This window comes from Triticum urartu, chromosome 7A (assembly GCF_056163025.1).
Source record: "Triticum urartu cultivar PI428250 chromosome 7A, HENAU_Tu73, whole genome shotgun sequence".
NCBI classification, from domain to species: Eukaryota; Viridiplantae; Streptophyta; class Magnoliopsida; order Poales; family Poaceae; genus Triticum; species Triticum urartu.
Window position 1 is genome coordinate 227,354,177 of NC_141879.1, and position 15,271 is coordinate 227,369,447.

A 15,271-nucleotide genomic window follows, 5' to 3' on the forward strand; every position below is an offset into this window, starting at 1 on the left:
AAAATATAAGTTAATTCATTTTTTCAACAGTGATTTTTCTTTAACTTTGACCAAGTTTAGAGCCAAATATATCGACACCCACAATACTAATTAAATAAAATATGAAAAAATCATTTCATGATTAATCTAGTGATACGATTTGATATTATTGATATTGATATATTTCTCTATAATTTTGGTCAAACTTAAAGAGGTTGGACCTTGTAAAAAACTAATCACCATGAATTTTGAAAAAACGAGTGTAAAAAAACCAGAAAACCCGCCGACACCAACTGTGTGGCAAAGCGCGCCCACCCCTTCTAGTGACTATGCTTCCTAATTTTAAGGCATCGCAATCAGTTGAGATTTTCTATTTGAAAATCGGGTCACTCGATTTTGATCGGGTCAACAATTTCTCAAGGAATGCTCTTATTCAATTCTTTCTGTTCACTATGCTCCCTAATTTTTGTGTTATCTCATTCGATTGAGCTATTTAATTTTCAATTTGGTTCATGATGTTGGCCGGGTCAACGGTTTTTAAAATCAAATGGCAACAACTAACTAAAAAACATATCAATCTCATGCACCCTATCATCATCTAGAAAAAAGAAATGCCAACATGTGATATTATAGCATCAATATAGTGTATACAACCACGGATGCAAAAACATCTTCACGTAAATATGAATTGATTAGCAAATAACACAGAATCTTACCACGAAAGGTCCCCCAAAACACTGCATTGTAATAAAATAAAATTAATCTAGTACGCCTAAGATAAATCTAGGGAGGTGCTTGGTTCGCTGATTTTGTAACATCACCTGTTTACGGTGATAAAGGATAACGTCAATTCTTGTTTGGATTGGCCCGACCTGTTTACGGTGATAAAGGATAACGTCAATTCTTGTTTGGATTGGCCCGACCTGTTTACGGTGATAAAGGATAACGTCGATTCTTGTTTGGATTGGCCTGACTGTAAGAGCATCTACAATTGAACCTAAATTCGACCCCCTAAATGTCCACATAAGCTCCCGGACACGTCCACGGACAATGAGCGGTCACCCCTTAAAAGACCGCTTCCACAACATACCTCATTAAAAAACTATATCTTTGCTGGCGCTTGTCCACCACGTTCTTGTTGTTCCCTTCCGTGCCCAGGTCCAACGGCCGTGTGACCCACAAAGTGAAGATCCAATCGCCAACGAAGAAGAGTAGGACATGGGACACAGACTGGCCCACATAGGACATGAGGCACCGTCGCTAGTAGAGGTGAGATCGATGATGGACGAGGACGAGCGGGCCTCGTTGCGAAGACAGGGGTGCCGGTCACCCGTTGCGGCTCCGCCTGTCCAGCGGCGTGCAACTCCACCTCTGCGGTGTCAGCCACGAGGACTGCCGCGACCTCCCACGCCCTCTGCCTTAGTCAGCGGGCACACCTCGTCCTCGCAGTGGACGGGCCATAGGCGTTTACCTCCGATTCAGAGCCGGACGCCACGGAGGGACGCGCCACCAAAGGAGATATGTTATCTCATTCGATTGAGGTATTTAATTTTGAATTTGGTTCAAGATGTTGACCAAGTCAACGGTTTTCTAAAATCAATCGCAACTAACCTAAAAAACATATCAATCTCATGCACCCTCTCATCACCTAAAAAAAAGAAATGCCAACATGTGATATTATAGCATCAATATAGTCCATGCAACCATGGATGCAAAAAACAGCTTCACATAAGTATGAGTTGATTAGCAAATAACAAAATCATACCACGAAGGACCTACCAAAACACTGCATTTTGTAAATAAACTAGAAACACTTCATCGTCTCTCTCACTTGCTGAACCAAATACTCCATCAGTTCTAATATATAAGGTGTTATTTAAAAAAATCAATTTCTTTAACTTTCACCAAGTTCGGAGCAAAAAAGTCTGACATCCGCAATACTAAATAAATGAAAATATAAAAGTTCATTTCATGATGAATACGATGATACCAAGTTGATATTGTGGAAATTGATATATTTCTCTAAATTTTGTCAAATCAAAAAGGTTTGACCCTTAAAAAAATACATCTTAAACACAATAACACCAACGAGCGCTCAACCCTTATATAAAGTTTCAAATGTCAAGTCGTGTCCATGCAAAGCCGCGAGTGTCTTTGTTCTGTTTGCGGCAACTCGGTCCACACATGGGACTAGAGTCTGTAGCGTAAACAGATTTTTCGCCAACCTGCAGCGGAATTACGCAATGATGACTAATCAACAACTCAACTGACCTCTGATCACCGACTAAATAACTTCTTGGCTACCCTAATAGCGTTTGTTTGTAAAAGAAGGTACTATATACAAGGTCATATAATCTTAACGTGACATAAGTGGTGGTGGAAATGTCGAGAAGGCAGCCTGCAAAGGCAAGTTTCTTCATTTCTGGAAAACCTTGTTCAGGACGCCCTGTATGGAGCCACCGATCCCTGCTCCCAGGGTTTCAGTTAGATAAGCGACCTGTACAGTCAGATCACAAGGTTAATGGTGCAAGGGGTTGGCAAAAATCTATAACAACTTATACAGTTAGATTTTGAGTGACTCGTACCTCCTTATAAGATTTCTGCAAATCAAGAGCATCTTTGATGCGGCGATTCACAAATGTCCATGTGTCGTGAAACTCTGACAAGCGCCAACAAAAATGAGAAATCATCAACAAGTCTATATTCCAATTTTTTTTGAGAAAATGTGGATTAATTTTTTTTGAGAAAAAAGAAAATGTGGATTCCGTAATATGTTGTCTAGGATATTAGTATAATAGTACGCCTAAGATAAATCTAGGGAGGTGCCTGGTTCACAGATTTGTAACGTCACATGTTTACGGTGGTAAAGGATAACGTCGATTCTTGTTTGGATTGGCCCGGCCGTAAGAGCATCTACAGCCGAACCTAGCTAATCTGACCCATAAACGTCCGCAGCCCCCCTAAAAAAAACCGCTTCCACAACCGGATACCTCATTAGAAAATCATCAAATCCATACAATTACATGCAACGAGTAAAACCTAGTCTATATCTTCGCCGGCACCCATCCTTTTGTTCCCTTCGGTGTCCATTTCCAGCGGCCGTGTGACCCACGAAGTGAAGATCCGATCGCCAGCGAGTAAGAGTAGGACACGGGACACGGACTAGCCCACATGGGACACGAGGCGCCGTCGTCCCCCATGCCCTACTCTTCCACATCGGAGCTCGTCGTCTGGACGTCGCTGGTAGAGGTGAGATCGATGATGGACGAGGACGAGCGGGCCTTCTCGACTCCTCGTTACGGCGCTAGGGGATGCCTGTCACCCGTTGCGGCTCTGCCTGGCCGGCGGCGTACGACTCGCCTCCGCGGCGTCAGCCACGAAGGCTGCCACGGCCTCCCGCATCCTCTGCCTCAGTCGGCGGGCACACCTCACCTCCGCAGCGGATGGGCCGTAGGCGTTTACCTCCGACTCAGAGCTGGACGCCACGGGAGGACGCGCCAGCAAAGGGGTTGCATCACCAACCCGGGTTGGGGTGCCAAACAGACCGCACCACATCCGGTGAGGCCACGATCGCACGCCTCGAGGGGGATCCAAGTGCCATTTACACGGACGCAATAGATTCCCGCCGAATCGAGTCCGACCGTGGTCAAGCAAACTCCTCCCGGGCGTGTCGGAGAGCTATGCGGACGACCATCTCCTCCTCAGGCCCGCATGGGATGAGATCCTAGTCAACGAATCGGGAGATCTCAAAGTCGGATCCGCTGCCTGTCATGCCGAAGATGGCCGGAGATCGCCGGAACGGAGCTTGGGGGCTGAGTGAAGTGGAATGCAGTGGAGTGGCTAGGGTTTGGTCCGGGATGTGGATGGGGACGAATATATGTGGGGTCGAGGTGGGCCAGCATGGGCCGAATCTGACGTGGAGGAAGTGCCTGGGGGCGTCCGGGCCTCCCCATATCCGCCCCAGATTTGGGCTGGACATGAGGGCTGCCGGTCAGCCCAGATGTATAGGGCCGGTTTGAGGCGCCCGGCTGGGTCACCTTTTTGTGAACAGGACCATCCGCCGTATAGGGCAGGTTTGGGAGCCTGGCTGTAGATGCTATAATCAGATAACGCGGTACCAGGTCCCAGCCTAGTTGTAATCTCATTACGCCCAATATCCTGTGTAATCGGAAACCGTCGCACGATGCTTCTCCCCAGCATCGTCTGCTCTGTGGCCTTCGCATGAAGCGCCACGAACTCTAATAATCTGATCTCACCTCTCGCGCCACTTGCTACCGTCCCACACGCCGCCGCGAAGCCACGTCCGCTATTGATGGATGTGTTGGCGTCGATGGCTAAGTCGGCCCCCAAGGCGGAGGCGTTGTCGCACTGGTACATGCTGGTCGGCTGGCTGCACGAGGAGGCTGGCCAGAAGCTGGTGGTGGACTGCACCGGGGAGGGTGCGGTTTTCATGGAGGCCGATGCGGACATCGCCATCGACGAGCTCAGCGACGCGTGGTGCCCGCCATTCCTGTACTTCGAGGAGTTCATCGGCTATGACCACGTCTAAAGGGCATCACCGCCTGGTGTGCTGCTAACCATGGTTGCCGACCAGCCCCTGGTGTACGTCCAGGTGACACGGCTCAAGTGCAGAGGCTTCACCATGGGTCGCCACGCTGCATCAGCGGCGTCCCAGGTGTGGCACAGTTCTGGACAGTTGTCTTGCCGCCCATCTGGATCAGAAAGATACTCGCCTCACGGCAGCCGCCAGGCCCTTCTTTTGGCGCCTCAGTACCGGGAGTCCGTCTCTCCGATCACGAGCACGCCAGAGTCCAGACCCGCAGAGGCAAGGAGTGCCACCATGGCTGCTCCTTTGAGATTTGTTAGCCTTTTTTCTTGTCTAGAGACGAATTGATTTCTTGCCTGCAACCAAACAAGTTTTGAGTTTTATTCGTTTACATTTACGGTATCAACGCAATTCCACTGCCTTTACGTTTGGGGTGTTTCTCTGGAACCAAACGTCTCCTAGGTTCAACTCCTTACCAAAGTAGAATGGTGGTGAAGATCATCTGAGATGGATTTGCATGTCACAGAACACATCAAACGAGGCAAGAAAAAAAGGAGGGACGGAGGGAGGGAGGAGAAACCCTCGCCACTTACCCTGTTTCTCCATCACTATGTTTTTCAAGATTGAAGAACCAGGAGACCAGCATTTTCTACTAAAAGAAATGAAGTGTCTTACAGGCTAACCCAGACAAAAACACAAGAGACAGGAGGGTGTATAAGTTATTAAGAACACGAGAAATTGCAGATATTTTGTTTTGTCATGTATACACTATTGCGTCGAGTCGCATAGCTCCGAAAACAACTCATAATCAAACCAGTTAAGTGTAAAAGCTTAATAATTCCAAACTGCCAGTTTCAACTTTCAAACTTAGCTTACTCCAGTTTCATTACACAGAACAATACATGGTCACAAAGCTTACTAAATTTGCTAATGTTGGTTTAGAATCAATTGTCAAGTAGAAAAAAAATGGGTTTTAAACTTAGAAAAGGTGCAAACCTGGAGAATTATCTGTTAACATGTACACCTCTGAGGCTGAGTAGATGCCACCAAGCACAGTACGTTTCACATACCAATCAATATCTGATCCAGAATCTCCAGCAGCATGCCAAATCTCATCAACAAGGACTGCTCTCTGCTTTAAGCTTGTTGAGACATTTGCTGGTTGGGACTGCCAAAAAAATTATATAATTGGGCATGTAGCCATCACATAATAATTTAGTTAAAACACATACGAGAGGGGAGGAAATGAAAGAAAGACAACGGGCCACCTGAATGCTCAGCGCTTGAGGCCACTTTGATATGTAAGGTGTCTGCATCTCAAGCCTCATCCGAACAAGTCTAGATAGTCTCTCAGTGAGCATCAAGTTTTTCAAAAGCTCTCCCTCACCAGCATCAACGCGATCCATGAGTTGTTGAAGGCAGTCATCCATGAAAAACTGCATTCACATACAAAAAAGAATTCATAAGTGTAGGCACACAAAGCATAGAAACACAAAATTTACTTAATATGTTTAATAAACAATAAACATCTTGCATCAATGAAGTGAAATGCCGAGTTCCATCATACACCGATGAAGTGGAAGAAAGGAAGTTTCAGTGTCTGCTAAGCGTAATGTCGATGCCCTGAGCCTCACTAAAAAATTCCCTCCGTATTTTTCTCCATGCTCCAGCACACTCCCTAAATCCAGCTGTCGGACAAAGGTAGAGGAGGCACGGGGAGGAAGAGCGGTAGGAGGGGGTTGGTCGGGTGGGGTGCTAGGCACGGTGAGGAAGGTGGGCATGGGTGGTGGGCATAGGGAGGAAGGTGGCTTGAGGTGTGTTCTTTTAGTTGCTATGTCCAGGTTTTGGGTAGGTTCGGGCCTGGTACAGGAGGGGTGGTTGCGGAATAGGTATTCTGCAACTCTTAAGAGTTGGTTGTAGAATAGAACCACCCTATATATATGACGATACTCCTGGGAGTATGTACCCCTGCTCCTCATATACCACATAGATACATTGATTATACCTTTTTATCAGTTTAAATATACTTCAAAAAAGGGCAGCCCGGTGCATGTAGCTCCCGCTTGCGCAGGGTCTGGGGAAGGGTCCGACCACTTTGGGTCTATAGTACGCAGCCTTTCCCGACATTTCTGCAAGAGGCTGTTTCCAGGACTCAAACCCATGACCTCATGGTCACAACTTCATCAATAACTAATTGATACCCTAAATGAGTTCCAAGAAAATTCCCATTTGAGACTGCATATTTTACATCATTTACCACCTGGGTGGCTGGTGCTGCCACAAACATGGGATGTACACTAATCACGTTGTAATTCACGCGTCCTTGGACGTCTCTAACTGAACTCCTCTTTTCAATGCAAAGAAATGCAAAGCTTTTGCATTTTCTCGAAAAAAAAACATCATTTACACATAAACTGTTTTTTGTACGTAAAATGGTATGCTGAATAATCCAAGGGCTCCGATGGCACTTTTTCGTAGAACTTGTATTGAGGTATCTTAAGAGTAATGAATAAGGTATACTGAGAATGATAAAGAGGTATAATAGGTTTTTTAAGAGGTATATACTGAATGTGGGAGTACATACTCCCAGGAGTATAGCTATTCTGCAACCACTTGTAGAATAACTATTTTGCAACCTTTTCATAACTGCTGGAAACAGCAAAAAGCTAACTGCACGTTCTTTTCTTGCTAACTGCCCTCAAACTTTCTCTGCCACTATTTTTTGGCTGCAACTTTCAAATCGTTTATCGAAATGATGCAAGTGATATAACGTTGGAAAGTTGTTGATAAGTAAAAACTTTTTCATCTGGAACATTTTCCCAAAATCCACAGAGTTTTAAGAGCAATTTTCAAATTACAAAACTTACATAAATCAACATTCAACGTATTTTGAATGGAAATTTCAAACCGTTTGACAGAATGTGGCAAATGATATATCATTGAAAGATATTAATTAGCCTTAACTTTTCATGTAGAACACTTTTCCAAATTCCCTATGGTTTAAGAGCAGTTTTGAAAATATACTAACAACATTCTCGTCCGTTTTTTGCCCGAACTGCAAAAGGTAGCACGCTAACTCTCCGACTGAAATAGCCAACTATCAAGTGATGAGCACGCTAACTGCGAAGACGTCATTTGGATTTTAGCCCAAACTAATATAGAACAGGCTAACTGCCCGTACTGAAGCTGCAAACTGCCTGGATTTTTTGGCTCGAACTACTACAGAACACGCTAACTGCTAATAATACTATAAGAGCTAACTGCGAGAAAGGAGTGAACTGTACATGGTGCTCCTCCCCTATGGAGAAAGCACATCATGCATGCAAGAACAGGATCTTCACCACATGCTGAGATCATTAACATTATTAGCACAATGCACGTGTCTTGCTACGAAACCATAAAATACGAGGAGTTGCATCACTGGCTTAGGAGGTCGTCAAATATGTTGTTGTCAGCGGCATTTGCACGCGGTTCACAATAAAAAGTGCGAAAATACAACGAAAGATCACGCGGCAGGCATTGGAGAATCTTAAGAGACCATAGTAGACCCTTTGCAAGACACAACATTTCAAATGCTGAAACATATGAGAATGGGCATTAGTAAGTTGACTGCACAAGGTTGTAGATCAGGTAGAAGGACAAGGTCTACCGTTTCTTTGGAATTACTATTTGTTCACTCTCTTGTTCTGTGATATAGAGAATAGAAGAACTTGGTTGGCAAGAGAAACTGCAAACAAGAGCATAATTTTGAGTTGAAGTCGCATTTCTGCATTTGTTATTTGTGCCTTCTATAAGTGTTGGTATCACATAAAAGTACTAGTACACTTGTTTATTTGTGTTAGGTCATACATGTGAGTAAAAGTACATTTGTTTACTTATGTCTCTTGGAAGGTTGCTAGTCCCACATGTGGTAGGGGTGTATTTGTTTATTGGTGAAGGTTGTTAGTCCCACATGTGAACTCATCCCCAACTCCAACCTTTCTAATAGGAAAGAATTGCCATGTTCCGACAAAAAAATTGCATCACCGGTTGCCAGATTAATAGTACGTGTTTGCCAGATTGTTTATGCTGAGTTACCAGATTATTTAATGCTGAGTTACCAGATCTTTTCTGCTAGTTACTAGATTATAGCACATGAAGAATGACATTCCATAATCACATAACGTAGTTATTATAAATCTCATAAGTGAAACAAATCTGGTAGCTACAGATGAAAAAAGAAGTAGTCAAAACATATCAACGTGGGTTCCAATTTCAAAAGTCTCATGGCAACGAAGCCATGGTGAAAGCAGATCATCAATTTAGTTAACGGTTTGACAGATAAAATATTTTTAGTGTAGTCCCCCACATAAGACACTGTAGACACCGTAGGGCACATCCACCCACACAGTACAGCCCATTTTACTTATAACAGGTATTGCCCTATGCTGCTATCCATGAGGCAAGGCATCCTAATGCTAGTGCCAGGGGAAACACGATACATTGATTTGTTCTTGAAACATCAGCCATGCGGATGTTTTTAGTGAAACAAGAAAAATTATGCAAGTGATAACACAAATACACAATATAATAGCATTGCTGTAAAATAAATACATGGTTTATGCAAATGAAGCTATTCACACAAATGATCTATTTTTCATGAGAGCATGTGGTGCATGCAAATATACAAACAAATGCCACAACATTCATAAATCTGATATAAATCAATCTATATAACAGCACTCTTCTTCTGAGCACGGATATACATCATCCATGTTTAACATCATTCTTCAACAGTGATCCAAAATAATTTATTCTTCAACAGCACTCCCTAATTTTGGAGACCTCTCATTTAATTGTGGTGTTCAATTTTGGATTTGGTTAACGATTTTGACCGGGTCAACGATTTCTTAAGGAGTTCCCTCGTACGATTGAGGTGTCCAATTTTGGATTTGATTCATGATTTTGATTAGATCATTTCTCAAATCAATCGGCAGTAACCAGCCTATAAAAATACATCAATCCCGCTCACCCTCTCATCACCTTGCAAAAAAAGAAGCGTCAACATGTGACACTGTAGCATCAATATAGTACATGTGGCCACCAATGCAAGAAACTTTCCCGCATACGTGTGAGTTGATTAGCAGATAAGACAGAATCGCACCTCCAGGAAGGGCCCATCAAAACACCGCACTATATAAAAAAGAAAACATACTCCATCACCCCCCCCCCCCCCCCACACACACACACACATGCCAAATCAAATAACAAAAAAAAAATATTAGATCACAACAACACAAACGGTGCAGCGAAGCGCGCACAACCCTTCTAGTACATCATAAAGTCCAAGGTAACTACCATAGATTGACACCAAACAATAAAAGGACAGACCCAGTGCATAGAAGCTCCCACACAAGGTGGGGTCTGGGGAGGGATTATAGGAACCTAGTCTTGCCCCTGCAAAGTGCAATGCAGAGAGGCTGGTTCGAACCCAGGACCTCTTGGCACAAGTGGGAGGACTTCACCACTGCGCCAGGCCTGCCCTCTATTCACACCAAACAATAACAACACTTGGAGATGTATATGGAGAGTAGGAACTGGAGAAAAAATCAACATTTGGCAGGACCCTTGGATTCCATCTAGTGCTAACCGTAAGGTGATCACACCAAGGGGATAAATTATGTTAACAAAAGTCGAGGAACTTATTGATCCGCATAGTGGGCGGTGGGACGAAACTCTAATTCAGGATGTTTTCAACCTGGTCAATGCACAACGTATCTTGCAAAAATCTCTGAATATGCAAGGGTTCGAAGATTTTGTCGCGTGACAGTACACTAAATCTGGCACTTTTTCGGTCAGGTCTGCTTATCACCGTGAATGGGAGCTTCGCTATGGTCAGCAGCTTTCTCAGACTGATGGGCAAGGATGGGTTCGAATAAACCCGGTCTGGCAAACAATCTGGAATCTCAGTGTGCCAGGGAAGATTAAAATTTTCATTTGGAAGGTCCTACATGGTATGCTTCCCTGTTTGGGAGTCCTTGCAAATAGACACGTTTCAACTAGTGCTCAATGCCCGATCTGCTCGTCAAGTGCAGATTGTTTGGCGAAGGAATGTTATGCATCTAAATCTCCGACCTTTTGGGACAACTCTGCCCCTGATTTTATCTCATCTTTGATTGCAAACGATATAGCTGTCATTTGATGAATAAAATCTTATTCCCGTAAAAAAAAATCATCATCCAAATATGCAATAGCTATCAAGAACTACGATCTGTTGGAAATATACTAATCAGATATAGCATCAAAATATGCAATAGCTATCATCAACTACGATCTCTTCATAACAGCTGGCTGCGTTAGTTTCCAATCCAACCAATGTGCATTCAAGGATTAATTCCTACAGTAATCTATGAAGCTTCCATATTCATCAAAATTCCAACCCGATGTAGCATTCAAAAAGTATTACTTTCTTGCGATGAAAATTGATCACCACATCGAGATCAGGCAACAAATCACAACAGAAAGAAATTGAAGGAGACGGTACCTCAACTAGCGCAGCCTCCTTCCTTGGGAAGGCACCGACGATGGCCGGCGACACGGACACGTCCCTCGCACCCGCGATCATGGCCGACTCGCTCCATCCCATCCTCGGCTAAAGCAAAACCGAAATAAAAAAAAATCACAAAATTGCAAAAACAGTAAAAACGCCGAAAGTGGAAGCAGATTTGGAGGGGAATTCGAGCCGCAACCACGTGGAGAAGCGACGCGCGGAGGACCTTCTGCTGCTCCTCCTCGTACCCCGCGCCACCAGATCGGCGACCCCCCGATGCAGCTCCCTGTCCAGTCCGGTAGGCCCCTCCAGCGCCGGAACCGGCGGAGAAGGAGGCTCCATCCTTCTTGGGAGGGTCGACCGCGGGCTCCAGAGGGGGGGCGGGAAGAGGCGGTGGGGGCGAGGCGTCGGTGGACAGCCAGCAGAGAGCAGCGGTGGCAGGAGGCGGCGGGGAAGTGCATGGGAGGAGGCGCCGGGCGGCGGCGGTGGAGAGGAGGCGGCGGGCGGCGAGGAAGGAGGCCATTGCGGAAGGGCCGGTCCCACGTACTACCACGTGTTCGACGAAATGGCGAGGCCGTATCGAAACAGAGTTTGCCGAACCAATTGGTGCCGTAAAGACTCTCAGTCGGGACGCGAAGTATCTTCTCGCGAGCTCATATGCTCCTGTATAAACAGTAAGCTTAAAAAATGTAAGAAAATCAAACAACTCTGAAAAAACCATTAGGAATTTTTAGTGTGTCTGCAAAGTTTCTTCATGAAATCACATTCGTAGAAATCATGGCAAAAAAATATAGATGCCCTAATAATGGTATTTTCAAACGCATTTTGAAGCTCTGATTTTTCTTTTGCCACAACTTTTACAAACGTTATTTCGCGATGAAACTTTATAAGCACTTCAAACATTCCTTAATGTTTGTCATAACAAACACAGAATGTTTTGAATTATTTCCAATATTCTTTGATTTTACTACTAATACCAATAGCATTTGAACTCGAGCTGAGAAAGTTACTTTTGACTCGGTCGTATTTACTGTCGCCATGATTTGCATATAAAGTGCCGAAAATACCCTAACAAACATGGTTATACATGAACCTGATAAAAAAAGTTTCTTGCAAAAAAGTTAGCAATTTAGGAAAAAGTAAAAAATCTTCAAAACTTTTTTGGAACAAACTTGGCCTACTGAAGTACCCCTATAAAAAAATTACAAAGGAAAACTCCCCGTAAAAAAATTAAGCAAAAAACAAAAATGTCAGGACAATGTGGAGTGAATAGTAACTCTAATATGGTGTTGATTTTGGCTTTTTGCCAACAATACCATAAAAATCATTTCTTCGCCCAAAAATTTATGCGAGTGTGACGCTTGAGCAAGTTTGTTGTAAAAAACATATTTTTAGCCATTTTTTAAATTACTTTTTTTTTTGAAGAAACAGGTGTATCTCTTCCGGGTTCATTCGTTCCCTCATATATAGTGTGTTCAGTAAATTTTAGAACTCAGTCGTCATATCTCAATCTTAAAAGATTCGGTTATACACCGCCCGCCGGAGCAAGGAAAAGGATACTTGCAAACGCCATCGTCATACCACCAAGCTTTAAAGACCACATAACCACTCACCGTTAGAAATGAGATCTACTACTAACAAATGAAGGAACATCATTTGGGGCATCACCCCACGCAAAAGCAGACTTACAATCATTCACCATCAGTCCAAGCGGTTGGAGAAATCAGGCCATGCCGAAGATTAACTTGAAAGGAGAGGTCAAAGTCCCCACACTAAAATTCAGCCAACTGCTTTGTCTTGCTTGACGTACTAAGTGTCAAGATCTTATGAGGGCCGACAAAACAGGTAACACCTACCCTCACAGACCATTCATAGACGCCTGACCGGACATTGTCAAGGTAGTGAGAGGCCAAAGAGGCCTTATTCCAGTGCGATGTCGCCACCACCTCATCGATGTTGCCTGGATAACTAAAAACCTAGGAGAAAAAGAACTAATAAAAACGGAAGGGACGGGTCCCCCACTCCTCTAGCTGCCAACAAGCCACCAAACAGGATAAAGGAAGGGGGGCGAGGCTTGGTGACAGCTAGAGTTAGGGATAGGAGGAGAGGTGATGGCAACTAGGGTTAGGGATAGGAGGAGATTGATTTTTGAAAAGGGTCGCTTTATTACTTACAAGATTTAAGCCTTACACCCGGCATCTGCATAAACCCCCTTAGTAACAGTAACAGGAGATTGATGACAGCTAGGATTAAGGATAAGAGGAGAAGTGCAACTTAAACCCCCTTAGTAACAATAGTTATTTAAGTAGACTGAAGTCCTATAATTTTACTTCTCGTTTGCCCAAATAAAGCATCGTCTTTTAAAGGAAGAAGAGTGTTACCCGGGCCCAAGAGCTCAACAAACTTGACTGCTTTACCGATCATGTGACATATATGATAAGCAATCCAAACTACTAAAAAAAAAACTTGACTGCTTTTACCGCTACTAGGCAACATGAAGATGTCCACAGCAGTGCAGGAACTTTAATTTTAAAGCTCATAATCTCGTCAAGTTCGCATCTAATCTGGATCTCATAATCTCGTCAAGTTTGCATCTAATCTGGACACAGGTCGTCATATTTGGTTGGGAACCCTCATATGATCCAACCATTATACCTATGGACATTTTGTTGAATTATTAATAAAGTTGGGCGAGAATTCTACAAAAAAAAATGTTCTGTGTCATCCTCCATCTTATATCCCAGGTATTACAGCACGTCGTACAACATCCAGTGTGTGGTTGCAGTCTTCACACCATCACTAACCAACGACTAGCAACTGCACATCTACCTGTCTGTTCCAGATTTCCTCCAGTCTCCCAACCCATTCCAAACATCGAACAAACTCTTCCACCGGAGCTCCTGCCCCGCGTGGCGTCTCGCTTCGGCCTGAGCTGCCGTTTCAGCCTCCATATCTTCACCCCCTGCAAATCATGCATGAACTTTCAGTCTCTGAACTTCACATGGTTTTCAGTTCGTAGGAATGAACAGCTGAATATACTACCGTTTGCGCCCCTGGAACTTTCCTGCCGCTCCTGCTTCTCGAGTTTCCTGGAGAAGTTCCTGGCCGCCGCGAACACGTCCTTAGGCCTCTCCCACCCGCCGCCGAACACGCCGTGCCCTTCCTTGGGCTGTGGACGTGCCATGAACTCCAGCACCGGGAGCTCTTCGCTCCCAACCCAGTGGATGCAGTTCACAGGGCAAGACTCCACAGCCACCTGCGATTAAGATCCCTGGATGTGTTTCAAACAGCTCAACTAGTGCCAACGTTGAGTCGGAAACTCGGACCATCTGGACTTACCTGGATCTGCTGCTCCACGTCGCCAAACTGGACTTCGACGTGCGCGCTTCCAAGAACATCGTCCATGGCAAATGTCTCCCCAGCATGGTGAACACACTCCCTACATCCTGCACACGGCAACCTCTATCTCTGAAGCACTGGTGTTCTTAGGTCAGAAATATCAGTACTACGTACCTATGCATTTGTTCTCATCCACGAAGAGAGCCTGGCTCCTGATAGGCCCATTCCAAGAACTGTACCCGTCCCCGGTGTAACCGCTCCCAAAGCCGCCTCTGCTCTTGCCAAATCCATCAGCTTTCCTGGATGAACTCCTCATCAACACCTCATACGCCTCATTCAGCAACAGCGCATGGTCATGGCCCTGAACAGAAAAACACCAATTCACAGTTTACCACGATGCAAGGGAAAGAACCGATCTGATATCTCACGACAAAACAGCTGCTCCTTGTCGAGATTTTTTTACCTTTTACCTGAATTTCTAAGAAACCAAAAACCAAAACCAAAAAGAAGAGTAAATCGAAGAACAGGCAGATGGATGCGCACCTTGTCGCCAGCAATATCAGGATGGTGTTGCTTCTGGAGTTTCCTGTAAGCTTCCTTGATCTCCTGAGGTGTGGAATGAGTTGCTACTCCAAGAACCTGGTAGTAGTCCCTTCTTGTCTTCCCCTTTGCTGTGCTGCAGCACCTGATCATGGTCCTTCTGTACTTGTTTGGTCTAATCAGTTCATGGTGAGCTGATCCAGATCTGAGCTGCAAACAATAGTGATCAGAAGCAGCACAGGTGCTGAAGAACCCTGCCATTTCTCACTTCAGGTTTTTTTTCCTGTGCCTGTGAGGTGAGGCTGTGACTCCTGAGCAACTGGAGATAAACTCTCTTC

The 15,271-nt window shown here is 44.6% G+C and overlaps 2 protein-coding genes across 2 annotated transcripts; both read right to left on the minus strand.

The window, feature by feature from the left end:
- Window positions 1-2,058: 2,058 nt before the first annotated feature.
- On the minus strand, window positions 2,059-11,673 carry LOC125519957 (ubiquinone biosynthesis COQ9-like protein). The gene is made up of 6 exons (XM_048684740.2): window positions 11,254-11,673; window positions 11,049-11,156; window positions 5,794-5,961; window positions 5,522-5,693; window positions 2,565-2,638; window positions 2,059-2,476 (listed from the first exon to the last, which is right to left on the minus strand). The coding sequence occupies exons 1-6, from the start codon at window positions 11,575-11,577 to the stop codon at window positions 2,396-2,398; spliced, it is 927 nt and encodes a 308-aa protein (XP_048540697.1). The 5' UTR covers window positions 11,578-11,673; the 3' UTR covers window positions 2,059-2,395.
- A 2,019-nt stretch (window positions 11,674-13,692) lies between these two features.
- Window positions 13,693-15,251, minus strand: LOC125519637 (chaperone protein dnaJ C76, chloroplastic). The gene is made up of 5 exons (XM_048684375.2): window positions 14,937-15,251; window positions 14,568-14,754; window positions 14,394-14,500; window positions 14,097-14,310; window positions 13,693-14,016 (listed from the first exon to the last, which is right to left on the minus strand). The coding sequence occupies exons 1-5, from the start codon at window positions 15,192-15,194 to the stop codon at window positions 13,880-13,882; spliced, it is 903 nt and encodes a 300-aa protein (XP_048540332.1). The 5' UTR covers window positions 15,195-15,251; the 3' UTR covers window positions 13,693-13,879.
- Window positions 15,252-15,271: the final 20 nt, after the last annotated feature.